Consider the following 26,830-nt stretch of genomic DNA (forward strand, 5'->3'; position numbering starts at 1 on the left):
TCCAGAGAAAGTTGAGATCCACTGAAATAATAGAGCAGACTGGAGCAGGACTCTTATGTCTGGGGCCCTTAAGACTGTCTTTGATGAGGGACCCAGAGTTAAAGGCTGCAGTCCCTTGAGGACTTGATGATAAACAATGAGACTCGATGTGAATTTTCAAGAAGGCTTGCTCAGTGAATTCACTTGTGTGTCAGGATACCTTCTGTAACACAAATAACCATCTATCATTCTTTTTAAGTGTGAGTTTGATAGTAGTATTTTAATAGTCATATTTTTATATATGAAGTGTTGGTAATGATAAAACCTGTCAGTTGCAGCTTCATTGGGAGCCATGGTGAGGTAAGCCCATGAGGATAACAATGGATGCTGCCATCGGGCCACCAGTAGAACACAGTAGTCACATAAGTACTGACGAGAAGTTGTTTTCTCCCCTCCTCACAGCTTTTGAGACAACCCCAGCAGCTATTTTTAGGCCTTAATCATAAGGCCTAAAAAGGCAGAATTTTGTGAAAATAACTCAGTTGAGGGATGGACTGTTTAATGGAATTGCCTGACATAAAAAGGCCTGGGGAGCTTCCTGTCTCTTTGTGGCTGTCTCTGTGAGTCAGTCTAAATGTCAAAAGAAAAAGGCATCTTCTCAGGAAAATATAAATATTTATAGATAACATTACTCCATCACTCCTGTGTGTGTTAGTTGCTCAGTTGCATCCACCTCTTTGCAACCCCATGGAGTGTAGTCCACCAAGTTCCTCTGTCCATGGGTATTCTCTAGGCAAGAATACTGAAGTGGGTTGCCATTTCCTTCTTCAGGGGATCTTCCCAACCCAGAGATCCAACTCAGGCCTCCTGCATTAACAGGCGGATTCTTTACCTCTGAGCTACCAGGGAAGCCCAGATCATTCAAAGAGGGCACAGTGTCCTGCTGAGGACTTGTGCCACTCTGTGGGGCAGTGCTGTCTGGGTGGTCAGTTCTTGCCTGCCTGTACTATAGGCCATTCCCATTCTAACTGAAGCACCCCCAGTTAAATTTCGCCTGCCAAGGACTCAGACTAATCTTAGAGCTCTTCAGGAGCCTCAAGGACTCACAACCACTTAGACCCCTTACTCCATCCTACAGTCACTTAAACACTGAGAGGACTTTCTTGATCAGAGTGACATCAGTTCTTATTCGAGACTCATCACCCTATATTGCTTGTTGGGGCTCTCTTTGTCCATGGAGGGGCATCTGGTCTAGTAAATGGCACTCAGTGAGTCTATGTGGGTGAATAAGTGGATGAATGCTTCTTTAAGGATCGAGCATTTTGTACACCATTCAGTTGCAGTAGTTGGCTTCCTGCCATAGTGAGAAGCAGATCCAGGGCTGAAACTTGGTTGTCTCTCTTTTTAAATTAGTTCTATGTAAGATTTAAGGACTAGAGTATCCATGATGCCACCCTGCCTTGTCTAAAAATTTTCTGCATCTGAAACCTATCTGAGTCATAAAATTATCCCACAGACTACCTTTTAGGTAAGGGGGAGAAAGAACCACTCAAACAGGGTGTAGTAAGTTAATTCTTATTGAGGAGCCATTACCCTTCCTACCCTGTCCACCAGCCAAATAACTATAAATTATCTGTCTTTGCATCTCTTTTGGAGGTGGAATAACTTTTAGAATTCCACATTTTTTTAATCCAAATAGCATATTACATATTAATAGTAATAATAGTAGCAGCTAATACTGTGGTTAGACTTTTCCAACAAGATCTTTATTATTTTAAGTGAGTTTTGTGTGAACTGAGACTCGGTGTGCATTTTAACTCGGGAATCACAAGTTCACACAGGCCCTAAATGGTGGTACTGCCATCAAAACCCATGTGTTCTAACTCCAAGAACAAATTTGTTTTCTCCATAACATGGTTTGTCTCAATATTAGTCAAGACAGTGGAGGGGATATGCTTGAATTTGGCTGAAAGATGGTTATTTTAAATCTGAAGGAACTGGCCTAATTTTTAACAGAGCTATAAATTCTTTCTGATGCTTGTTCCTCTGTGATAAAAAGGAAATCATGTGGAGGAATTGCAGCCGACTGTTTATCAAATAGTTCTGAAAGTCTGCCCAGTGCTGTGGATAACGAGTAATTATGGGCCCTCATCATAGTGTGTGAAAAGTAGGCTCAGAAACAGTCATTCGGTGTTCAGTCTTTATGAAATATCTACTCATCTCCCAGGCTCTGTGCTGGGCCCTGGAGGCATGGTGGTCACTAAGTCCTGGGAGGTGAGCACAGTCTGAGAGAGGAGTAGGAGGGGGTGACAAGCTGAATCTTGAACGAAGAGTCGAATTTCCTCTGGGGTTAAAGGGTAGCTTCTCCTAACACCATCTGGAGGGCTATTTTTCACTCTCATCTACTCAAATCCTCTCCCTTATCTACTCAGATCCTGTTCTTTGCTTAAGGCTAAGTTCACATCTCACCCTCAGCCTAATACGATTCTCAACTCTTCCCAGAGTCCTATCTTCATCCTGTGGGTACTTCTGGTCCGCTTGTCATTGCATCTCCCTTTTTCTAGAATTCCCTGGTTACCTCACAGAGGAGTCCTCTCTCTGGTTGTGGGTCATATGTGTCCCCTGAGCATTTAAGCCCACTAAATGCAGGTCCAGCTGTGTTTCATCTCATTTTTCCCTGAAGCACTCAGCACAGTGTCTTATACGTTATAAGTGATTGGTAACTAGTTACTGATTGACCAGTTAATCAGCCTCCTATGATGCTTTCACCCTAGCCTTGACATCTGACTTTTACTGTGTCTATGAGTTACTTGTGCCTTTGACAGTTAGTTCTACAACTTAGGATAGTTGTGTTGAACATGGCAGAGAGATTCCGGCAGAATTTTGTGAAAATAACTCAGTTGAGGGATGAACTATTTAATGGAATTGCCTGACATAAAAAGGCCTGGGGAGCTTCCTGTCTCTTTGTACAATGGATGGATGATCTTAGAGGGAAGAGAGCCATTCCCTTTCATCAAGATTAGAGTAATTGAAAGTGTTGTTTTGTTGTAGTTGAATTTATTTAAATTCATGAAAAAGTGTATAACTAAAGGAGAAAAAGAAATCACACTCAAAAAATACAATTTTATCACTCCAATAAGACACGTAGTTTCTCCCATATTTTCGTCTAAGAATTCCAAGTTCTACTTGTCTTCAATCATACTGTCCTTTCCACATTACAATCTAGATATGTTGGGTGGTATTATAGCAAGGCCTTGGAGGTAGGTATGTCCAAGTTAGAGCCCCTACCCCTCTTGTCACCCCATCCCCTGCCATCACTTGCTACTCTTGTGACTTTACACGGAACGTATCCATATCCATGTGCCTCTGCATAGGTGCCTGCCTTTGTTGTTCTTATTTAGTTACTAAGTTGTGTCCGACTCTTTTGCAGCCCCATGGACTGTAGCCAGCCAGCCTCCTCTGTCCATGGGATTTTCTAAGCAAGAATACTGGGGTGGGTTTCCATTTCCTTCTCTAGAGAATCTTCCCGACCCAGGGATCAAACCTGCATCTCCTGCATCCACTGAGCCACCCGGAAAGCCTATGCCTACTTTTACATGTTCATAAAGAAAACATGTATTTATTACACGTTAGTCAGTTTGTGTCAAAACTGTACTAATTTCCTGTATTTAGGAAAATGGTACTAGTTGAAATCTGAGTTGAACCATAATTCTGTCTAAGTGTATAAGTTTGCTGAATCTGCCATAACAAAGAAGCCGCAACTAGGTGGCTTAAACAGCAGAAATTGACTGCTTCACCATTGCGGAAACTGGAAGTCCAGGATCAAGGTGTCCTTCTGAGGGCTAGAGAGGAAGATCTTTTCCAGGCCTCTCTCCATGGCTTGTAGATGCCTGTCTCCCTGTGTCTATTCACATTAGTTTCCCTCTATCCGTGTCTCTGTGTTCAAATTTTCCCTTTTTATAAGCATACCTGTTATTTTGGATTAAGGCCTGCTCTAGCAACCTCATTTTAACCTGAATTATATCTAGAAATACCCCATCTCCAAATAAAGTTATATTCTGAGATTCTTAGGATCAGAACTTTAACACGTGAGTTTTAGAAATGGGGAGAGGTGGGATCAGAACTTTAACACGGGAATTTTAGGAACCGGGAGAGGTGGGGACACAATTTAACCCATAAACATATGTTAGGTATTGTGTTGGAGGACAGATGAGTATCAGGTTTATAAGCCAATACTGATAGATGACAGGATTTGTATCATAATTCCTGTTGATGAGGCACTCTCACTTTCAAAGCCAGAACACACTTCAGTCCTGCCATTTCTTTAGAGATCCTTAGCCTTGGTTTCCCTCTCTCTTGACTGGTCTCTCTATTTTCTTCTGTTGTTTCTCTGCCTTTAGCTTAAGTTCTGTATATGTTCTCAGAATTGTTTTCCAAATAGTCTAGGTTATAGAGAACTATAACACTATCTTACAATCATAATTTAAAATACTATGCTATGCTCACCCATGCTGTCAAGAGTTCATCATTTCATGTCGTAACCCCGGGGACGTGTTCCTTTCTTTCTCATGCTCTTAATGAAGTAATATTTATGTATACAGACTTAAAATTAGATTTAGTTTTGTCATTTGGAAATGTAATGTAAATGTAAATCTTATCCATCACTCACTGATGTAATTGGCAAGACTTTTGATTTGGCTTTATTTTATTAAGTATAGGAAAATGGTGCTCCATCATAGTGCTTCAGTTTTGTTAATATCTTTCTTGTAATTCTGATTCTGTCTACTGGATGGTTTTAGAAACTTGCGCTTACAGAAAGCAGAACGTTGATATTGACCATGCACATCCATGCTATTTTCTTTAGTAAAGTCTAATTATTTCTTTTGTCTGTTATTTCCACTGTTCGCAATATATTTTTAAATATATGTTAAGCATCCATCTTTCCTCCGCCTCTTTTCTGTAAAACTAGTTTTTTGCCCATGCCAGCTGTTTTCCCCCCATTCATGCCTTTTGTCTACTTTGTCTTTTGATAGAGTCCTTTGCACCCTGAGCCCTTGCTAGCCGAATCATTCTGTGCGATGGACTGCATCATAAAAATCTAAATTGATTTCTGGCTTTTCCTGTTGTTAATGCATATTCACTTAGCTAATCCATAAATCAAACCACCAATATCTGTACATTCAGATTTCATTTTTCCTTCTTACCTTAACATCTTCTGGGTTGCTTTTTAAAAACATTGATGATTCCTTTAAAGAAAAACCTAGCCTAAGAAAGTCTGAAATAAAGAACAAGAGTTTTTAAATAGAAAAATCTTTTCACAGCCTTATTCATAATAGCAAAAACAGGTAGCTGATGTACACAAAAATGAAGATAGAGCAAAGTAAATCAGGATGCCTTGCATTGCAATGTTACACATCTATTTAAACAGTGTTCCTAAAAACTTTGCAATACTGTGGAAAATGATGATTGTGTAATTAAAATGGGGGGAGCATTGGAATGCAGAATTCCAACCTACATAAAGTTATGAATAAACAAAGAAAGGAGGTGTGTCCAAATGTTAGCAGTGCTCATCTTTGGGTAAGGCAGGGCCAACGGAAAGTCTAGATTCAACCTCCCCTTGCACCTCTGTGAGCCTGTTGCTTAGGAGACATAGCCTCTTAAGCCTGATTTTCCAGGGTAAATAAGGACTCTCTCTCACTGACTAAGTGCTTAGTTCAGTGTATGACATGTAATACTACAACCAGTAAAAAGCCAGTTGTTAGTAAAAAACAAAATACACAGCTCATGCATTGTACTACTCTTCTAACACAAGCACTGCATTTATTTTTCCCTGTTTCTCTCTGTTTTAAAAGCACACAGTTGGAGGCAGTGCCCTCAGCAGTGGCCTCTGTCAAGCCAAGTAACCACTGTGTCCTGGTTGTCTTCCCTGGGTGAAGCCTAAATTCCTTAGCTTGGGGTCATGGCAAAGATTCAGTGATTATGAAAGGGCTTGGAACCAGTGCCAGACACATAATTGCTTCTATGTTCCTTGCTATTTTATTCGATTTAAGAAATTTAAAAAATAAATGAAGGTAAGGAATTCAGAAGAATGGGAAAGTTAGAGCAGAGATTTATGTATTTTGTAGAGAGCTGAGCAGAATGACGTCTAAGGCTGAGATTTGGGATACCACAGGCTATATTAAGTGTAACTGAAACATTGCAATTTTTAGTTATAAAACAAGGGTGATCTTGGAATGAATAACCATAGAAAATGGAGATCCTTTGGAAAATCTAGTCTCATGAGTAAATGCTGAGATTGGTACTCTGATAATATGCTGATGGACTTTGACTCTCCAGAAATGTAAATTTTAGTCACATCCCTTGGTTTGTTTCCATTCTCCACGTAAGTGCCAGATTTTTAAGTCTGGGCTCTAACACAAATGCACTGCTGATTTATGGTTAATGGATTAACATAAAGAAATAGAAATAATATGTTTTTAATACTCCTTTTTCTTCAGAATCCATCCTTGCCAAAACCACGCACTATTACCTTTTTGAATGATGGATGATGCTGGGGGTTTGTGGCCAGGAATTCACTGGTCTGAGGTCATCAGTGAAAACCCTGTCAGTGAAAGAAAATGGAGCTAGGAGTTGGGAGATTTTCCTCGGTTTCTTAAGTGAAGCCAAGCCTGATGGCCTGTGTTGTCACTTCGCACCTGAAATGCACACTTGGCAGCTACCTTCCATCAGGTGTGTGCTATTTTAGCATTAAATTCGGCACAAGCTTGAGAAAGATGACCTGAGGGGGAACTTGTGTGCAGTTCCTTTCATACATTCTTCCAGGTTCAGTTAGAAACACACTGAATGTATATTTTTTCCATATCATTGTAGAACAAAGCCCTCTCCTTTTTTCCTCCCAAGTGAAAGGTATTCTATCTGTACCCATGCCAGGGGTGTGTTCCTTTAGTGACAAAGCTTGTGTTTGTCAACATCAGCAGTAGCCTCAAGAATCCCTTTCTTAGGCTTTTACAGGCTTGTCACTAGGGTCAGAAGAAATAATAGGATGTGTTTATTCCCAGTTAGCCAAATGAATAGTAAATAATTCATAGTTCTCCTGGTCTTGACCTTCACTTTTGTTTTTCTTCTATTTTTTTTTCTTAGACCTGACCTTTCATTTCTCTGTCCTATTTCTGTAAACAGCTTCAAATCATTTGTATGAGTTAGGATATAAAAGAATTCAAAATCAGAGTTAAATGTGGAGCCTTCTAGGGACTTCCCTGGTGGTCTGGTGACCGTTAAGACTCTGAGCTCTCAATGCAGGGGCCGGGGTTTGATCCCTGGTCGGGGAACTAGATTCCACATGCCACAACTAACAAGTTCTCATGCTGCAACTAAAGCTCCTGTGTGCTGCAACTGAGAGCCTGTGCAGCCAAATAAATACAGAGAAATATTTTGTTTAAATGTCGAGCTTTCTTCCTTCCTTGTCAGAGGAAAGACTGATAGGTAACGTGCAAAGGGACTGAGATTCGTAGATGATTTATTCAACTGTCTTGGTGAGCATAGGTGGACTAGTGGGATTACTGGAAAACCAGCACTGCCTTCTTAGTGGTCTGATGGGAGACAGCAGTATATTCCACACACAGGCCAGGAATTCAGTACCCTCCGAGACCCTCTGTCTCCATCTGTGAAATGCAAAGCAAAACCAAACTCGTTTTCCTTTGTAACCTGTTGAGCACATCATGTGAAAAGACACCTGTGAAAGTACCATTGACTGCTCCATGCCTAATGGACACAAGCGTAGCATCTCATGGTTGTTCCAGTGCGGACACCCCCCCGAGAGGGGGCTACAGATGAGAATTCTGAGAGCCTAGGAGAGGAGAGGGGTTTCTGCCAACTGGAAAGACTATAGTTTCTAGTTTCTGGAAAGACTAGTTTCTAAAAACAAAGCTTTTTATTTTTTAAAAAAGATGTATTTCTTCGGCTGTGTCAGGTCTTGGTTGTATCACGCGCGATCTTTCGCTGCAGCGCGCGGGTTCTCTAGTAGTGGTGTGCGAGGTCTTTCGCTGCAGCGCGCGGGTTCTCTAGTAGTGGTGTGCAGGCTTCAGTAGCAGCTGTGGCACACGCACTCTCTAGTTGTGCACAGTGCCTTGTACGAGCTTAGTTGCCCCTCTGCATGTGGCATCTTAGTTCCCCAACCAGGGATCGAACCCATGTCCCCTGAATTGCAAGGCGAATTCTTAAGCACTGGACCACCAAGGAAGTCCCCTAAAAGCAAAGCTTGATGCTGGTGAATAACCAGGAAGAATGGAGAAGCATGGTGGTGCATGTTTAGACAGATGTATGCCACAAGGCAAAAATAATTGAGTTATGCAGGGATTGAAAATACATTTTTTCTGTTAAAATGAAGAGTTCTTACAATGTGAGTAGGGGTGCAAATGGGTGAATGAGGGGCCCAGACCTTTGAGCTAAGCAGTTTGAGCCTGATTACTCATATAGTTCAAAATGTTGTATGTATTAAAAATGGCCTCTAAGCAAATTACAGCTCTGTGAACATGTAGGTGTTTGTTTTCCTTCCTTTTAGCGGGTCTTCCTGTGCTTCTCTGCTCGTTGACCTTTTTCAACAGTGTCAGGTTCTGGATTGATTTGCACTAACCTATCCCTCCCTCCTCAGAATTTCCTGGTAATTAGGAATCATCTTTAATAATGAGCAGCTCTCATCTCGTTTACTTCAGAGGTTCTGAAATGTAGCTTTTAATACAGTGATAAATGTAGGTGTCTGCTTTTACAGCAAAGTTTAACTGGACACAAATCATTATGACCAACCATGTACTTAATGATGGAGTTTCAGGTGCCAGGAGCCATTTGGGAATTGGAGGGTAATTGGAGGGATCCTCGGAGGACTCTGACCATACCACGTACATAACCAGCTCTCTTCATTGTGGTAACGTGGGGAGCTCTGCTTTGTGCTTTGCTACCAATGTGACCTTGAGAAGATCTGTTGATTTCAAGATTATAGTTTCTTCATCTAAACATGGAAAATAATCTCAAAGAATTTTTCTCATCCTTCTGAATTTCCCATTGTAGGCATTCTTTGGTTCTCTTGGTGAAATTAAAAATGCTGACTTGTATCTCCAACCGTGCATTAAATAAACAGGTATTGAGCCTTCCTTTCTGGCAGGTACCTGAGAAGGGATCCCCAGGGATCTTCCAACTGTTCCCAACTGATGTGGATATGGTTCTTTCTTTGTTTCTCATTTTCTAAAATGGAGAACTTCATCTTGTGAGCCATGGAGGTTAAGTTTCTGTGGTCAGTGTAAACATTTGTGGATGAGTAGGAATATTTGGGTCTGCTGGGATGTTTGCCCTCTGTTCATCCTTGAGTCATGCTGTGAGTGTGAATAATTCCTAATGACTAATTTAGAAAAAACATCTGTCTTTCCATGGTGTACCTATTAATTCCACAAACATTTATCAAACATACTTGTGGGTACTGTGCTATGACCTTGAGAGGCATAGGTGGCCATAATGATATAGACACTTGTGTATGCCTGGCAGGCTCACTATATGGGATCTGAATGTTCAAGGTGAGCCCTAAGGTACCTAACAGCCCAGGAGAACAGGTGAAGTACAAGACCCTGGCTTTTGCTTTGGAGGCACCTCTGGGTAGCTGTGACTACCCAGATGGGTTCTTACTTGTCAGATGAGCTTTCCTCCTTCCTCCCTTGCAGGAGGAGGAGGTAAGGGGTGGAGAGAAGGGGAAACTCTTTCCAGGGCATTTCTTTGAGAGCAGAATCATTCATAGGGGATATAAATACAGATGAATGATAGCTTTTGTACAGGCCCACATTTTATGCTAATTATGTGATGCAAGCTGTTACTAAACAGAATTGTATTTTGCCTGCTGAGAGAGGAGCAGAACCACAGAGCGGGTGAGGTGCAGCAATCATAATTGGGTACAGCAGTCCTCCAGTGGGTCAGAATGGAGTCAGTGGCTGGAGGAAGAGGCTGTGATTGGTGGTTAGCTCTTACTTTTTCATATCCAGGACTTCATTGAGGCGTGGTGGCCTGGCCTTGTGGTCCAGCCAGCTGAGCGCCACTCCTCTACTGTCTAGCAGGGTGCAGAGCCAGTGGCACGGCATATAGGTCACTCTGGGCAGAGGACATTGATGAGCCCTAGGACATGGGCCTACTGTGGTGCCAACCCTGCTCCAGAGGGTGAGATTCTTTTCCCTTTGGGCTCTTGGTATGAGGGAATTCAACCAACATCTAAGAGCAACAGTCCAGGTACCAGCAGTTATCTGATGTGCAAAAATGTTCAGCATCACAGCTCATCCCAGGATAGTTCTGCATTTCAAAAAATCATGTTATATGATTTGAATAAAGATGAACAAGTTTAGTAGACAGTAAGATCTAACTAGGCAGGAATGTCTGTCTTTGCTTCCCTAATGCCTGTAAAAGTACTATTGCTGCTGCTGCTGCTAAGTCACTTCAGTCGTGTCCGACTCTGTGCGACCCCAGAGATGGCAGCCCACCAGGCTCCGCCATCCCTGGGATTCTCCAGGCAAAAACACTGGAGTGGGTTGCCATTTCCTTCTCCAATGCATGAAAGTGAAAAGTGAAAGTGAAGTCGCTCAGTCATGTCTCTTTGCGACCCCATGGACTGCAGCCCACCAGGCTCCTCCATCCATGGGATTTTCCAGGCAAGAGTACTGGAGTGGGGTGCCATTGCCTTCTCCGAAAGTATTTTTAGGTTGGTGCAAATGTAGTTGTGGTTTCAGATCATGACTTTTAAATCATTATAACTAGGCTCAGATACATCTTTATTAATCAAAATAGGAACCATTACAGTCAACAAATTTTTGCCAATGAGAAATAAGTTTGTTTATTTCTATAGTATAAAAATTCATTTTTCAGGATTCATTGAACTCTTGGAAAGCATTTTCTGCCTCCTGCTGGTGGTGAAAGCATTTTCCCTGCAAAAAGTTGTCAAGATGCTTGAAGAAGTGGTAGTTAGCGGACAAGAAGTCAGGTGAATATGGCAGATGAGGCAAAACTTTGTAGCCCAATCCTTTCAACTGTTGAAGCCTTGGTCGTGTGGTGTGCAGTTGGGCCTTGTCATGGAGGAGAACTGGGCCCTTTCTCTTGACCAGCACTCGATGCAGGTGTTGCAGCTTTTGGTGCATCTCATCAATTTGCTGAGCATGCTTCTCAGATGTGAGAGTTTCACTGGGATTCAGAAAGCTGTAGTGGATCACTTTGGCAGCAGATGACCAAACAGTGACCGTGACCTTTTTTGTTTGTTGTTGCAAGTTTGGCTTTGGCAAGTGCTTTGGAGTTTCCTCTTGGTCCAGCCACTGAGCTCGTCATCACTGCTTGTTGCATAAAGTCCACTTTTCTTTGCACATCACAATCCAATAGAGAAATGGTGCATTGTTATTGTGTAGAATAGGAGAAGACAACACTTCAGAAGGACGATTTTTTTGATTTGCAGTCAGCTCATGAGGCACCCACTTATCAAGCTTCTTCATCTTTCTCATTTGCTTCAAATGCTGAATGACCTGTAGAATGGTTGACGTTGAGTTCTTCAACAGCTTCCCATGTAGTTGGAAGAGGATCATCTTCAATGATGGCTCTCAGCTGGTCATTATCAACGTCCACTGGCTGGCCACTGCACTCTTCACCTCCAAGGCTCTCCTCTCCTTTGCAAAACTTCTTGAACCACCACCGCTGTGCTGCATGTTCATTAGCAGTTTCTGGGCCAATTGTGTTGTTGATGTTGTAAGTTGTCTCCACTGCTCTAAATCCTATTTTGAACTCAAATAAGAGAACTGCTCGAATTTACTTTCTATCTAACATCTTTTTCCTAATCTAAGATAAATATAAAATACCCAGCAGCTAATAAGTCATTAGCAAAAAAGCATAAAGTGAGAAATACACATTAAAATGATGTATAACGTAACCACATTTATTTATGAATATATTTCAATATCAAACAGCAAAGGTCACCAATGTAAAACCGTGATTACTTTTGCACCAACAGCATAATATCTAGTGTATGATAGATGCAAACTAAACAATAAAGTGAAGTTTGCAGCTTAGGCCGTGACTGAACACAGTATGCTGCTTCCAGTGTTTTCCCAACTACCATGACTAATAAATAATAACCACAAACCTTGACCCAGTACTTTCTGTGTGCCTGGGACATGTATGAACTTCTTTAGTTCTCTAGCCATTTTAGAGGTACATTTATTATTGTCTCCTATTTCAGAGAGAAGACTAAGGCAGGTGGCACTTAAATGACCAGCTCAGGGTGGGAGTTGGTAAGGCAGGGGTGGGGGGGCAGTGGGAGTACTTCATGGCCTTCACTTACCAGGACAGAGATCCAAGGGGTGATTGCTCATCTTGACCAATGGTGGGTGTGCTTTCAGAGAGGAGGAGGTCTGGCTGAGCCAGGCTTGTTTGTCCCAGGGTGTACTGGAGCTAGCCTCAAGCCAGCGCCGCTGCCCTCACGCTGGGCTGTTTACAGCTCTCTGGGACTGAAAAGTGTTTACTTTAAAAGGAGAGAACGTCTGCACTTCACCACTGGTTCCATTGGCTCATCTTCCACAGTGGATGGCGCAGAAGGGTTTCTGTCTTGGTCCAGGCAACCTTCACACACGCAGGGCCAAAATGGTCAGAATGAGAAGAGATTTTGCAAAGGAGAGTAATGAGTGTTTTATGCCTTTATACCCTGTCTTTTTTTTTTTTTGGCTTCGCCACGAAGCTTGCAAGATCTTAGTTCCCCTACCAGGGCCCAGGCATTGAAAGCACCAAGTCCTCCTAACCACTGGACTGCCAGGAATTCCTATACCTGTGTTTTAGCAAAAAAAAAAAAAAATGAACATGAACTTAAGGTCCAATTTTATAGCAGACATTCCACCTGGGGCAGAAGAAGAACAAGGATAGGAACGTAGAATAGAGGTTCATCAGACACTAAAAGGACTGAAAGAAATAGCACACGTGTTCAGTTCTCTGTCTTCGTGAAGCCAAATGAGAAGCATCAGCCTGGTCGTGTCTCCCAGGCTCCCATCCTGGAGGGCCAGGAATTAGCAGGAGGGCTAAGGATACAGGAAAGTGGACAAGAGGGTCAGTTATTGTCAGTCAGTGCTGCACTGACTTGAAAACATCACAGTGGAGAGGGAAAGTCGTTTTATCACGTGTCATCAGAGCTGCCTAACTTTCTTTGGGCCTGAGTGGATCTATAGAGTCTTCTCAGGGATGTTGAATACTTACCCATCTATTGCTGACATCTCTAGGCTGCTTTATGCTTTAAGCCTGCTTTCTTTTTGTTGTAAGTCAGGACACTTTATTCCAACAAATGTCCATTCTGCACATCCGTCATGTTGAGAGTAGGGCTAGGAACTTCTCACTGCTGTGCTCCTGGTGGAATGGTGATTAAATCTCTATGCACTTTGGTTTCAAAACTTCACTGAGGGTTTTCTGTGTGTGGGATCCTCTTGCGTGTTAGTAGTAAATATGTCTTTATACAGAATTTTGTCATTTGTAAAGCATTTTATGTACATAATTTACATAAAAAAAATATTCCCATGTAGGAAATTGTCTGTCTTGTTTCATGCTTTCGTGGTTGGGAACACTGAGTCATAAGAAAAGAGAGAGCCAAGACTAGTAGAAGAAATTGGAGCCTTTTAGTTTTCAACCACTGTGCACAGCTCTTTCAGGGTGACTAATTGGATTTTTTTGTATTTTTGTGTAATGTGTCCCCATGTAGTGAAACTGATGGTTTTTGCAGTGATTGTTTTGAGAGGGTAGAAAAGTTGAACATGGATCAAGTAATGAATCTGGTGTCCCTTATTCTGTTGAACATCTGTCCTGAACTAAGGAGAGTGGCCTCCATCATGAGATATCAGGATAAGGAGATGGGAAGGAGTTAGCTGAGCATCACCTGTCTGCTGGCTCCTTTCATGGGAGTTGGTCACTTCCTGCTCTCTGGAAAGCCGAGAGAGAAGGTTCAAGGTATTGACAGCCTGGGATTGACCCTGGACCGCCTGCTCCCGTCCAGTACCCTTTGCTTGAACCACGGCTTGCCTACTCCTACCTGCTCCTCTCACACACATGCACGCTGCAGTGTGTGGTGAGACACCTGTCTCCTGGAAGTGCACTTAGTTATCCCGGGGCTGCCCCTTGGGCTTTAATAAGGGGGCAGCCAGGGCTATATAGATACTCTGTAAAGTGTGCAGCAAGCATGTGATGAATTGCTTCTGGATAAAGAGCCTTCAACGCATGAATGAGAGCCACTGCCTGTCCCTCCACGCCTTCCAGCAGGTCTGCATACTCGGTGTGCCAGCCCTTCTCCTCGTCTGTCTCGTAAAGCTGCTGCTCTGGCCTTGCCTGCTCCTCTTACCTCCTCTTACCTCCGCTGCTAGACACCTCCAAGCTGTCCAATTCAGCTGTCCACTTTCCTGTATTCTTAGCCCTCCTGCTAATTCCTGGCCCTCCAGGACGGGAGCCTAGGAGACACGACCAGGCTGCTTCTTCTCATTTGGCTTCACGAAGACAGAGAACTGAACACGTGTGCTATTTCTTTCACCTCCAAGCTGTCCAATTCAGCTGTCCTAGCTCAGTGCCCCTCTTCCTGAACTGTGACTAGCATTTAACCCAGGTGATTGCTCCCTCCTGTGTGACACAGCATCCTCTGCCTGCACTCCCTCTCCATACTCCTCCCTCCCCCACCACTAGGCCTTCTTGTGGTCCAGACCTCAGGTCTGTTTCCACTCTTGCTCACTCCCTAGATGATCTTTCTAACCCCAAGGATTTGACTATGATGACTTATACCTCCAGTTTAAAAAAAAAATATTTTATATGTTTATGTGTGTGTGTGTGTGTGTATCTCTCTGTCTAGCTACCTGCCTGTGCCAGCGCTTAGCTGCAGCACGCGGGATCTTCCATCTTTGTTGCAGCATGTGGGATCTTTAGTTGTGGCATTTGAACTCTTGATTGTGGCAGGGGGTATCTAGTTCCCTGACCTGGGATGGAACCTGGGCACCCTCCATGGAGAGTGTGGAGTCTTAGCCACTGGACCACCAAAGAAGTCCCATACCTCCAGTTTTGTATTGGACTCCGCTCTACGTCTCACTGAATACATCCCAAAGAAACTCATTAGTAACTTTTCACCCCAAACCTGTGCCTCCCAGCACCTTTCTCCTCCTCAGTCAATGGCTTCTTCATTTTCCCAGTTGTTTTGGATAGAGATGTTCCTTCACCGTCAATTTTTTCTTCTTCTTTCTTGCCTTCTGCTTCCCAGTGTTCTGGGCTTCTCTCCCACGTTACTCGTTGATTCTGCACCATCTGTCCTAGCGCAGCCCCCAGACCTTCATTTGCCCCTTTCTCCTCGCTGCCCTAGTTCTTCCTCCTGCTGAGCTCCCATGTGGTCTGTTCTGCTGCTCAATTCTGCTCTCACCCCATGTCGTGGCTCTGTCTTTCTATGATTGAGTCTTTCTCTGCTTGGCTGCAGAAACCATTCATTTACTCTTCAGAAAATCCAATGATTAGGCTGGGAAGAGATGCTTCATGCAGGGACACTTATATTGTACTGCTTCCTGTTCTCAGGGAATGAAAAATATTAACCATCCCACTCTGTTTGGTGTATTGTATAAACAGCATCCATGAAATCATTGAGTTTAACAGTCTTTCCCACTGACAGTTACCACCAGCCATGCTCATGGGGCTTTCCTGGTGGCTCAGACAGTGAAGAATGTGCCTGCAATGTGGGAGACCCAGTTTCAATCCCTGGGTTGGGAAGATCCCCTGGAGAAGGGAGTGGCTACCTACTTTGGTGTTCTTACCTGGGGAATTTCTTGGACAGAGGAGCCTAGCAGGCTACAGTTCTTGGGGTCACAAAGAGTCGGACACAACTGAGCCACTTTCATTTTCATGCACATGGATCTCACAGGTTCAGGAATCCCCATAGTTGCCACCAGCCGCAGGGGAAAAGCTAACCCATGGAGTGGTCTGCATCACAGCAGATTTGTCAGTTTATCTCTAGAGCTGTTTTTGTTGAAGTATAGCCGAGGTACAATATAATGTTAGTTTCAGCTGTACAGCATAGTGATTCAGTATTTTTGTGGATGATACTCGATTATGGGTTCTGGGATAATGGCTGGAATTCCCTGTGCTATACAGTAGATCTTTCTTGCTTATCTATTTTATATATAGTAGTTTGTATTTGTTGGTCTCACACCCTTAATTTGTCCCTCTCCTTTTCTTTTCCCCTTTGGTAATCACATGTTTTCTTTATCCATGAGTCTGATTCTGTTTTGCATATACATTCATTTGTATTATTTTTTAAATTCCATGTATAAGTGATACCATACATTTTGATTTCCTCAAATTAGAGAGTTGATTCATTAAATATGCCTATAAAAAGAGTTGAGTTGAACCTTATAGGCATACTGCATTTCATAGCACCTTATTTTACTGTGCTTTAAAAAATACTGTGTGTTTTTGTGTGTTGTTTTTTTTTTTTAATAAATCAAAGGTTTGTGGCAACACTGAGTCACACAAGTCTCTAAGTGTCACCATGTTTCCAGCAGTATTTGCTCACTTCATATCTCTGTTTTCCGTTTTGGTAATCCTAACAGTATTTCAGACTTTTTCATGATTATATTTGTGATGTGACTATTATAATTGTTTGTTTGCACTGCACCCGTACATGAGACAGGGAACTTAATTGATAAGTGTGTCCTGAATGCTCTACTACCCATCCAGCTCCCTCCCTCTCCTCTGGCCTCTTCTATTCCCCGAAACACAGCAATATTGAAATTAGGCCAGTAAATAACCCTACAGTGGCCTCTAAGTGGGCAAATAAGTGCAAGAGTCTCACGTCTCTCACTTTAAGTCCAAAGCTAGGAGTGATTTCATTAGTGATAAAGGCCAAAACAGACCAAAAGCTAGGCCTTTTGTGCCAAGCAGTCAAGTTGTAAATGCAGAGGAAAAGTTCTCGAAGGAAATTAGAAGTGCTATAGAGAAATCCTTTGTGAAAGGAAGGGTCAGGCAGTACAGCAAAATTCACTGTCGTTTCAAGCAGTGGCCATAGCCAGACTGATCTTCAACCCTACCGCCCTCACCAGTCAGCATTCATCAACATGACCTTCCACCAGCAAAACAATCACAACTTGCTCACAGCTCAGAGAATCGCTAGCATTTTTCAGCAATAAAATATTTTCTGATAGAGTATATGTATTTTCTTTCCAGACATAATGGTTTTATACACTTAATAGACCACATTATTGTGTAAACATGAGTTTTATATGCACGAGGAAACCAGAAAAATCCATGTGATTCACTCCATTTCAGTATCCCACTTTATCGTGGTGGTCTGGAACCAAATCTGCAACATCTCCAAAGGATGCCTGCATATATGGCTTTGTAAGACCACAGTATTGTAGATGGAAAGCCATCAGATATTCTGAATAATTCAGTCTAGCCAATGACCAGACTAGAGTCAATTAATTCCATTTAGAGCAGATTGTCAGCAAATACTGTTGTTTGTTAAGAAGTATATCTTGATATTTCTCAAGTAAGAAATATTTTCATGTTTTCATGGACAGAATTCATGCAGAAGGTAAGCAGAGGTCAGAATGACTTTACAGTTGGACAGACCAAATGGCTGCTGCCTGAGAGTGTGTGTACACCCTGCCCATGGATACCAGAGCTTCTGTTTAAAAGTGTTCTCCATAGCCAAGTGACCAGAGTCGCTTGATATTAGGAAGCTAGTGGTCACTGAGGCTTGCTGGGAAGCAAATCGAGGCTGCCACCCCAGGCCTGGGCCTGGTCAGCCTGTTGTCCTCTCTGTGGCCACCTTGTTGCTTCTTAGGGCTTGCATTCTCAGAGGGAGCTGTGGTGCTTACTTCCTGTAGACTATCTAATGAAAGATAAGAAAGGAGTGTGAGCTTGCCACTCCTGAAGGTTTATTATTCATGCCATTCTAGGATTCTAATAGCTTACTCGCTGTGAAGTCCCTTATTTTGGTTGCCAGAATGACAGTGAGCTGGGTAAGTCTGTGTTGGCTCCTCAGGTGCAGAGAAGTGCCTCCCTTTTGCACCCAAGGCCTGCATTGATAGAGACTGGGCTGGGCTGGGTGTCGGGGGTAAGTTTGGCCAAGGAATAGAACAGGCAATTCAAATAACCTAGAAGCCATCAACTTGGAAAGTGTATTTAATGGTTGGATATAAAATGGCAAAAGAAGGCTTTTGTGAAATAATTCAAACCTAGCCTAAGCACCTATCTATTTTTAAAGCCATTGAACTGGGTAAGAAGTAAAATATCCCAGGCTTTTGTCTGAATGAAAGAACAACTAAATCATCTTTTTCTCTACATTGAGACCCCTGAAGAGTGTGAAGCTGCCTGGCACACCGAGTGTTTAAAATATCTCACTCTGGCCTCATTAGTGATGGCTGTCCATTGGCCGGGCATTGATGTCCGCTCAGGATTCAGTTCTTCTATGAATTATGCAGGACAGACAGCATAGCTCTCTTGTTGTGGGGAAATGGAAGCAGAGTGGCCAGTTGCTATCTCCTGGGGATGGGTCTGGGCCTACAAGCCAAGTCTTCTGGTACAGACGTGGTGCAATTTGGCTGTGAGAAGCACCCCCAGAGGGCAGAGGTGCTCCTTCTCTGTGCCCAGGAGCTGCTGGGGAGGGAGCCTATGATTGAGGGTACTGACAGGTATCTACAGGAGACAGCAGTGGGTGCTCTGCCTCTCACCTGGAGGACATTCACCTGGGAAACTCCTCTCTCCCTTGGGAAAACCCAACAGCTTCCCCAGTCCCTCAGACGGTAGAGAATCTGCCTGTAATGTAGGAGATGCAGGTTCGATCCCTGGGTCGGGAAGATCCCCTGGAGGAGGACATGGCAACCCACTCCAGTATTCTTGCCTGGAGAACCCCATGGACGGAGGAGCCTAGTGGGCTATATAGTCCATGGGGTTGCAAAGAGTTGGACATGACTGACTAACACTTGGAAAAACCCCAAGTAGGGAGCAGCCTGAGGAAGGAGCCTTGGTGAACGCCTGCAGTTCCCTCCTTTTGGAGGCTCTCCTTGCCATGCTGTGGTAACTCCAAGACTGTCTGCTGCTGTCTTATTCTAAATTTTTTAAATTTGTAGTTTTGTCCAAAGCCTTCTCTTTAATTGCCATTTTTCCCTTTTTGATTTTTAAAGCCGATTCAGAGTCTAACTTTTTTTTTGGCCAGGTATCATGAATGTCATGGTTTGCCCCTTTGTGTTTTTCAGACACTCTAAGTGAGAGTCCTCAAATCTCCTGGAAAAATGGTGGCTCTGTCCTTAAAGATTTGTGTCCGCCACTGCAATGTGGTCAAGACCATGCAGTTTGAGCCATCAACGGCTGTGTACGATGCGTGTCGAGTCATTCGAGAAAGGGTACCCGAGGCGCAAACTGGCCAAGGTAGGTCATTGGTTATTTGCTGGCTGCTTGAAGTGTGTTTGTATGTTTTACCCTTGGTAGCTAAGGAAACAGAGGCTCTGCATATGTGCACAGGTCAGCTAGTGTATATGTTTCAAATGAAATTCTTATCCTGGACCTTACTCGCCTCGTATGTAAAACTTGTAATGACATCATTGTAGTTCTGCCAGTGAACCGGCATCATCATCATGTCCCTTTCATATTTCAGCAACGTGTTCTGCAGTTTACAAGTCACTTTTTGGTATAAAGGCCTATAGAGTACAGATGAAGTTGCTCTAACAGTTATTGCTTTTGTGTATCCTGAGCCCTGTTTCTACTGCCAGCAGCCTGAAGAAGACTGGAACTGCCATCAGGACCCAGGGCAAGCATCATATTTCAAGTACTTTGCAGGGGCTTCTAATCTTTATCTCAAACCTTAAAAAAAAATTGTGATACATGTTTTGTTTAATGTTTGGTTAAACCACTGGCCACAGTTAATCTGAGTTTAAACAAGTCAGTCATACAAGTTTATTTTCCATTTCCCTTTGTCTTCTCTCTACATTTCCTTCCTTTATTTAGTGTTTGACTGATGCATAAGAAATTGAGGTTACTCCTGAATTCATAAGCCTTTAGTGTGAAAATGGAATAAAACTTTCCTTAAAAATTGGAATCATAAAAATCAAACATTCAAAGACAGTTATTGTTAGGCATGGGTCTTCTTGAAAAGTTCTGTTACTCACAAAACCACGAATCTTTTGGTCCAAAAGCAATGTCTATATTATTCAAAACACTGTTATTTCTAGATTAACCCACCTCCCCCCAAAAAAAAATTTTCCCAGGTTCCCAAGTTCTGGTTATCCAATCATATCTGATGTTTTTACTTTTCTGTTACTGTTTATTCTCAGACTTTTTTAAACTTTGTTTGAGTTGGATTGCTAAAAAGCTCTGGTGGAGATACAAACCTTTATAGATCTTGAAGTTGTTTTTCTAAGAAACAACAGGAGCTCTGGCCCTCATCTGGGTCTCTGAGGTTTCCTTGAATCACATTTAGGAAGAGACAAATCTTGAGACAGGAAATGATACCGCTTTCCTCCTGCCTCCACCATCTTGTACTTCCTGGGTTCAGTTCAGTTCAGTCGCTAAGTCGTGTCCGACTCTTTGCGACCCCATGAATTGCGGCACACCAGGCCTCCCTGTCCATCACCAGCTCCCGGAGTTCACTCAAACTCACGTCCATTGAGTCAGTGATGCTATCCAGCCATCTCATCCTCTGTCGTCCCCTTCTCCTCCTGCCCCCAATCCCTCCCAGCATCGGAGTCTTTTCCAATGAGTCAGCTCTTCGCATGAGGTGGCCAAAGAAATGGAGTTTCAGCTTTAGCATCATTCCTTCCAAAGAACACCCAGGACTGATCTCTTTTAGAATGGACTGGTTGGATCTCCTTGCAGTCCAAGGGACTCTCAAGAGTCTTCTCCAACACCACAGTTCAAAAGCATCAATTCTTTGGTGCTCAGCTTTCTTCACAGTCCAACTCTCACATCCATACATGACTACTGGAAAAACCATAGCCTTGACTAGACGGACATTTGTTGGCAAAGTAATGTCACTGCTTTTGAGACAGGAAATGATACTGCTTTCCTCCTGCCTCCACCATCTTGTACTTCCTGGGTTAGATTAAGGGATTTCTTTTCACTTTCATGCATTGGAAAAGGAAATGGCAACCTACTCCAGTGTTCTTGCCTGGAGAATCCCAGGGACGGGGAGGGCCTCGTGGGCTGCCGTCTCTGGGGTCGCACAGAGTTGGACACAACTGAAGCGACTTAGCAGCAGTAGCAGAAGGAAACAAAAGCCCAGTTCAGTAACAAGAAATTTAGACTGCTTTGTTTCTGGCGTTTCCCTAAACTTTAGACACACCTACTGCCCACTGGTTTTAAGAAATCTGAACCTCGTACGTGGGTGCTGATTTTGCAGTTCAGCTCTTATTCTTCTCAATCTGTTTTAGTCCCAGTGGCTGCTCAGGTTTGGAGAATGAAGTATTTCTCTGGTGAAGGAGACCACCTCCCCCTCCCCACCTCCCATCCTGCCAAGTCAGCAGATTCAAGGGCCTGGAAGTCAGTGATGGGTTCATCATCACTTTACCTTTTATTTTTCCTTCTGTTTTCCCTCCAGCGTCTGACTATGGGCTATTTCTCTCGGATGAAGACCCCAGGAAAGGAATTTGGCTGGAAGCAGGCAGAACACTGGATTACTACATGTTGAGAAATGGGGTATGCTGTTGATCTTTCTTTGATTTTTCATCACTTTCTTCCTAGGCCTTCCATAGAAGCCAACATGATTATGCTTCAAAGAAAAGGAGAGATTGGAAAAATCCATTTTGATTTCAGAGCATTGTTTAATAGTTTTGATGTAATGTATTTTGTAAAGTCTGTCCAGGTTAGTGATAGGAAATATCAACAGTCCAAATTCTTGAAACTTCACAGAGTAATTAAAGCAGCATGAGGCTATGATTTTAAGCTATTTCGACATGCTGTTGTTGGACCTTGGTAGTTATGAAATAGAGCATCTTCCTCTAAGTATGTAGGAGGTCCTCTGGTGACTGGTGATAGAAAGTAAGGATCCAGAGGGAACAAAAAAGTTGTTCATTCTGTCTATCAAGCTATCAGTCTATCTACAATCCTAAAGATTGTCAGAGGTTAAATCATAACCAGTGTTTTGCTTTTATAAAAAGTTCATATTAGCTGTGTTTAATCACTATCAGTAATATTAACAACAAATATGGTTGTGTTGTGGAAGTAGGAAGAAATAATGAGTAAAAAGTAATGAGTAACAGGAAACCATATTCAGTATCATATAATAACGTATAATGGAAGATGCCCTGAAAAAATGTACATTTGTAACTGAATCACTTTGCTGTATACCTGAAACAAATCAACTATACTTCAATTTTTTTTTAATGTGTTATATTCTGTTCAACTTAACTTCTGAGATATACTGGGTTTTGATGTACAGAATAGACATATCAGGTTAGTCAAACTTCTGAGATATACTGGATTTTGATGTACAGAATAGACGTATCAGATGAGTCAGTATTCCATAAATGAGAGTGAAGTATGAGGTGCCGGTTAATTTCCCTTCCATAGTTCTATTTTTAAGAAGTATAGTAAAAGAGAAATCTCTTATTTAGACATAACTCTCAAACTTATTACCTTTTTGGTTTTGCCATTATCATGAAAACCACTTTTATGGTGATATACCATTACATGAAGAATTATGGGGGCATTATTTATGTCTTTTATAACATATATATATATATACAAATTGCTTACTACTGTGTAAGAGACCATTGGAGAAGCACAATCTTTTCAAAAAACAAGTAGGCATTTTCCTTTGCTAATTCTCATTACAGCAGATCATTCTCAGCCTTTCAGAAGGACATATGCTACTTTGACTTTATAGAGGTTAGTTTTCAGTAACTGTGAGCTATAAGTAGTACTTCTGGGGGTGCAATTTTACTATCAGATTTTAAAGAAATCTTTATATAAGCAGTTTAGCACTGGAGATTCTGTATTAGTAGCAAAAATCTTGTGAAAAATTAGAAGGAGGGAATCAGAGGGAGCTAGGGAAAATTCTTCTATTAAAGAGAAGTGTCCAAGTTTATTAACTAATTTCCCATGCAACATTAAATGTTTGCATGATTTTGCTCTAGGATATTTTGGAATATAAAAAGAAACAGAGACCTCAGAAAATTCGGATGCTTGATGGATCCGTGAAGACGGTGATGGTGGACGACTCCAAGACGGTCGGGGAACTCCTGGTTACTATCTGCAGCAGGATAGGTGAGCGTTCACATGCCAAGCTTCTGAATTTGGCTTTGTTGTTAATAACATGCTTCTCCTTTTTACACCCACTTTGGGTGTCTGGGCAATTTTGAACATATCATAACTCATTGACTTTGGCTCAGTCCCAAGAGAGTGTGTTCATTTTCCTGATTAGCAAACTGGCTAACTGGTATTGTAAACACTTAAGCATCTCTCTGAGTCACAAGTGAGAGCTTTTATTTCCCTTTCAAAATTAAATGAATTCTCAAATTGAAAATAATGTTTTTGAAATCATATGGTTCAGGCTCCCACCCATGACTGGGAGATTCTGTCTAAGCATCACTGACCCCCATTACCTCCTGAAGACTCATGGGGCCAGCCTATACAATCATATTAGACATTGGCCCCCCGCCCCACCTTTCTTCTATTCGTCTCCTCAAAGAACAAGTCTGTCTCCTTTTATTGGATTGGCTAAAATGTTCGTTTGGTTTTTGGTAACATCTTACAGATGTTGCAATATATGAACCCGCTTGAATATTTGAAGAAAGTGGCCTTTCCTGTCTTATTTTTCTCATCATGAAAATGAAGCCCAGGTCCTTCAGACACTGCTTGTTTGACATTGTCTTACCTTCCTCTGTTCTATTTCTATTTTGTTCTTATTACTCAAAAATTACTCAGGAGACTTTAGCATGACATTGGAATGTGACTTACCTAGTGGAGGACCCTCCTTTGTGGCCAGTTACTTGATGCATGCTCCCTGGAGTGACCCTGACCTTCCACCTTGGCAAGGCTTCTTTCTGTCCTTCATACCCAGGGACTCCTTGGAGTATTATGGGCCCCAGGATGAAAGAGACTGATGGCAATGTAGTCACTAATCTAATTGATAAACTCATTGATAATTTTAGGAATTACAAATTATGAAGAATATTCTTTAATCCAAGAAACAATTGAAGAAAAGAAAGAAGAAGGGACGGGTACACTAAAAAAAGACAGGACACTGTTAAGAGATGAGAGGAAGATGGAGAAGCTGAAGGCCAAGCTTCACACGGATGACGACTGTGAGTGTCCAGGGAGGAAGTGTGATGTGGGCACATGGGCTGCCCGCCTCTCTCCTCTCCCATAATTTGTATGGTCCAGACAGGGGTCTTTATTCCTTTGTTTTATTTCATCTATGAACATTTGGGTCTATGTCACTAAAAGAAAAAGACCCTTACGGGGGAAAAAAGTGATAATAGCATTTCACACCTAAAAGGTAATCTTTTAAGGTCAAATATATGCATCATGTTTACAGTTTCTCCATTGCCTTCTAAAAAAAGCTTTTTTGTTAGCAGTTTGAACTAGGGTCCAAATAACAAATAAGCTTGGATGAAAGGCTGCTTAACTCTTTTAGTCCCAAGGCTTTCTCTCCATCTCTCTCTCTCTTTTTTTTTTTTTTTTTTTTTTTTTTGCCTTGTAATTATTGAGGGGAGAAACCTGGATTGTTACTTGTATACAATTTTCTATATTCTGGATTTTGTTAGATGTCTGCGGTGTCATCTAACATGTTCATGTGTCCCTTTTAATTCCTGAGTTCTGGAGGCTTGATCAGATATGTGTATCTGTGTTTAAGAATGGTGACTCCTATGTGGTACGTCCATTGGGAAGCTGAATTTGATTGTTTCCTTTTTGTGATGTTAACAGCCTTGGATGACTATTGCCTCCATCCATTATTTCCTTAGGGGTTACAAAATAGTAATATAATTCCACCACAGGTAAATCCTTTTCTATGGCTACAGAGTTAATATACAGAAAAACAAGTGTGTGTGCACCGTGTGTCCCCAAAGCCTGTGTTTTGTGCACTGGCTGACACCCCCCCACACCTTCCCAGAAGGACCATACTTTATGCACATGTCACTCAGACCATCCCAACTTCTCACTCTCTTTCACTGTTCTCTCTCTTGCTGTTGCATTGGGAGGATGTCATCCTTGTCCTTATGTTCGTTGGTCTTCAGTGGGGCTTTCATTTCCTCTGACCCTTTCTCCAATCTCTCTCTCTCTTTTTTTCTTTTTGCCTCATTCGATTTCCAATTGCATGCTTCTTTCCAAATGAGACCTTGGTAGACAAATCCTGAGGATTATACTGTGCATGATGCTCTCCCGGCTAGTGTGGGAGAGGAGGTCCATTCGATACATCCCCTGTGCTAAAGTCAATGCTTGTCAATAAATACTTGCTCTCAGTATGTGTGTGTGTGTTAAGCCTGGGGAGGAGTGTAGGAATGAGAGCTGTGGGAAGTATAGAGCAACGATCCATCCCCATGCATCTAGGTATCAGGCCAGTATTTTCTAAATGAGTGAGATTACTGGTGGGCCATGTGCAGGGTTCTACCCTCCCCTGCCCCTCAGTGTCCTGTCCTCTCCTGGTCCCAATTACTTCCAGTTTCCTCCTCTTTTCTGCCTAAGGTCAAGAGTAGTAACTCATTATGCTCAGAGTTTATAAATTATTTCTCCTGATCAGAGTAAAGGCCAGTCTTGACTTAAAAAAAAAATGCAGACTTGATTGTCTTGGCTTAAAGCACTGTTTTCCTTGTTTCTTCCTCCACCCAAGGAATGGGCATATTATAAATTCATTGTAGGGTTTTACTAACTTAGGAATAGCTGTGAACTTCTCTGTCATTTGCTTTTTCATATGTCATGTAGTAAGCATCCAATTACTTTGCCAAGTTAAAGAGCTCAGATTTAATGTAAGAAGCAACTATAACTGAATATGAGCATTTTAAAAATCCACATCTGCATCATGCTGCTGTTTTGGTTAATCCCCTTGAACTAAGAGGAAAAGTAGACACAGTTCTCTCATATGTCATCTTGCGTTGCAGTAAATTGGCTGGATCACAGCCGAACATTCAGAGAACAAGGAGTAGATGAAAATGAAACACTGCTGCTTAGACGGAAGTTCTTTTACTCTGATCAGAATGTGGACTCAAGAGACCCCGTGCAGCTGAACTTGCTCTATGTTCAGGTACAGTATCGAACGCTCAGACCCCGAGGTTGGTGAGCTTTCCAGAACTCCGACTGTGGCTGGGGGAGGGCAGGAACTGGGCTCTGGTTCTTGCCGTGTCTGTGACGTTCTCTTTTCAATCATGTTGAGCTGTGGTGCAGGTTGGCGTCCGCTGTGCGCTGCCGGCCATCCTCAGAGGGGCTTTGGGTGGCTTCCCAGCGGGGTCCTGGTAGGCACTGCTGTCTCTCTCTGTCTCCTGGCTTTGCAGGAAATACTCACCATTCACATGTACTACCGCTTTCTTAGCTCACACCTAGAAAACAAGGATGGATATTGGTCAGAAAATCAGTATTTCTCATTAACTGAAAGATATTTTCTCAATAACATTTTAAATTTTTGCCATTAACCAATTGTTTAAACTCAGATGAATCATTCAATTTATCTGAGTTGCAATTACCCAGTACGTAAGATGTGGGCTTTGACTAGACAGTCCCGAAGACTTCTGTTGGCTCAAGGAAAACATCTTCCTTCCTCTCTTACTTCTTTCATTCTTTCCTGTATTCCTTCCCTTTCCTCTCCTTTTACTTATCAACCTATTGGCTCATAGCAATAATGTGGGAGAGGGAG

The 26,830-nt window shown here is 42.3% G+C and overlaps 1 protein-coding gene across 7 annotated transcripts in view; it reads left to right on the forward strand.

Moving 5' to 3' along the window:
• TLN2 (talin 2) overlaps positions 1-26,830 on the forward strand; it is a 502,016-nt gene that overhangs the window by 269,157 nt on the left and 206,029 nt on the right. For all 7 annotated transcript variants that reach the window (XM_044925074.2, XM_044925075.2, XM_044925072.2 and 4 more), the window contains 5 exons: positions 19,245-19,416; positions 21,581-21,678; positions 23,118-23,247; positions 24,135-24,287; positions 26,082-26,224. In XM_044925074.2, the coding sequence (XP_044781009.2) occupies positions 19,281-19,416; positions 21,581-21,678; positions 23,118-23,247; positions 24,135-24,287; positions 26,082-26,224 (660 nt within the window). In that variant the 5' untranslated portion in view covers positions 19,245-19,280. The remainder of the gene's footprint in view (positions 1-19,244; positions 19,417-21,580; positions 21,679-23,117; positions 23,248-24,134; positions 24,288-26,081; positions 26,225-26,830) is intronic.

Source organism: Bubalus bubalis, chromosome 11 (genome assembly GCF_019923935.1).
Source record: "Bubalus bubalis isolate 160015118507 breed Murrah chromosome 11, NDDB_SH_1, whole genome shotgun sequence".
NCBI classification, from domain to species: Eukaryota; Metazoa; Chordata; class Mammalia; order Artiodactyla; family Bovidae; genus Bubalus; species Bubalus bubalis.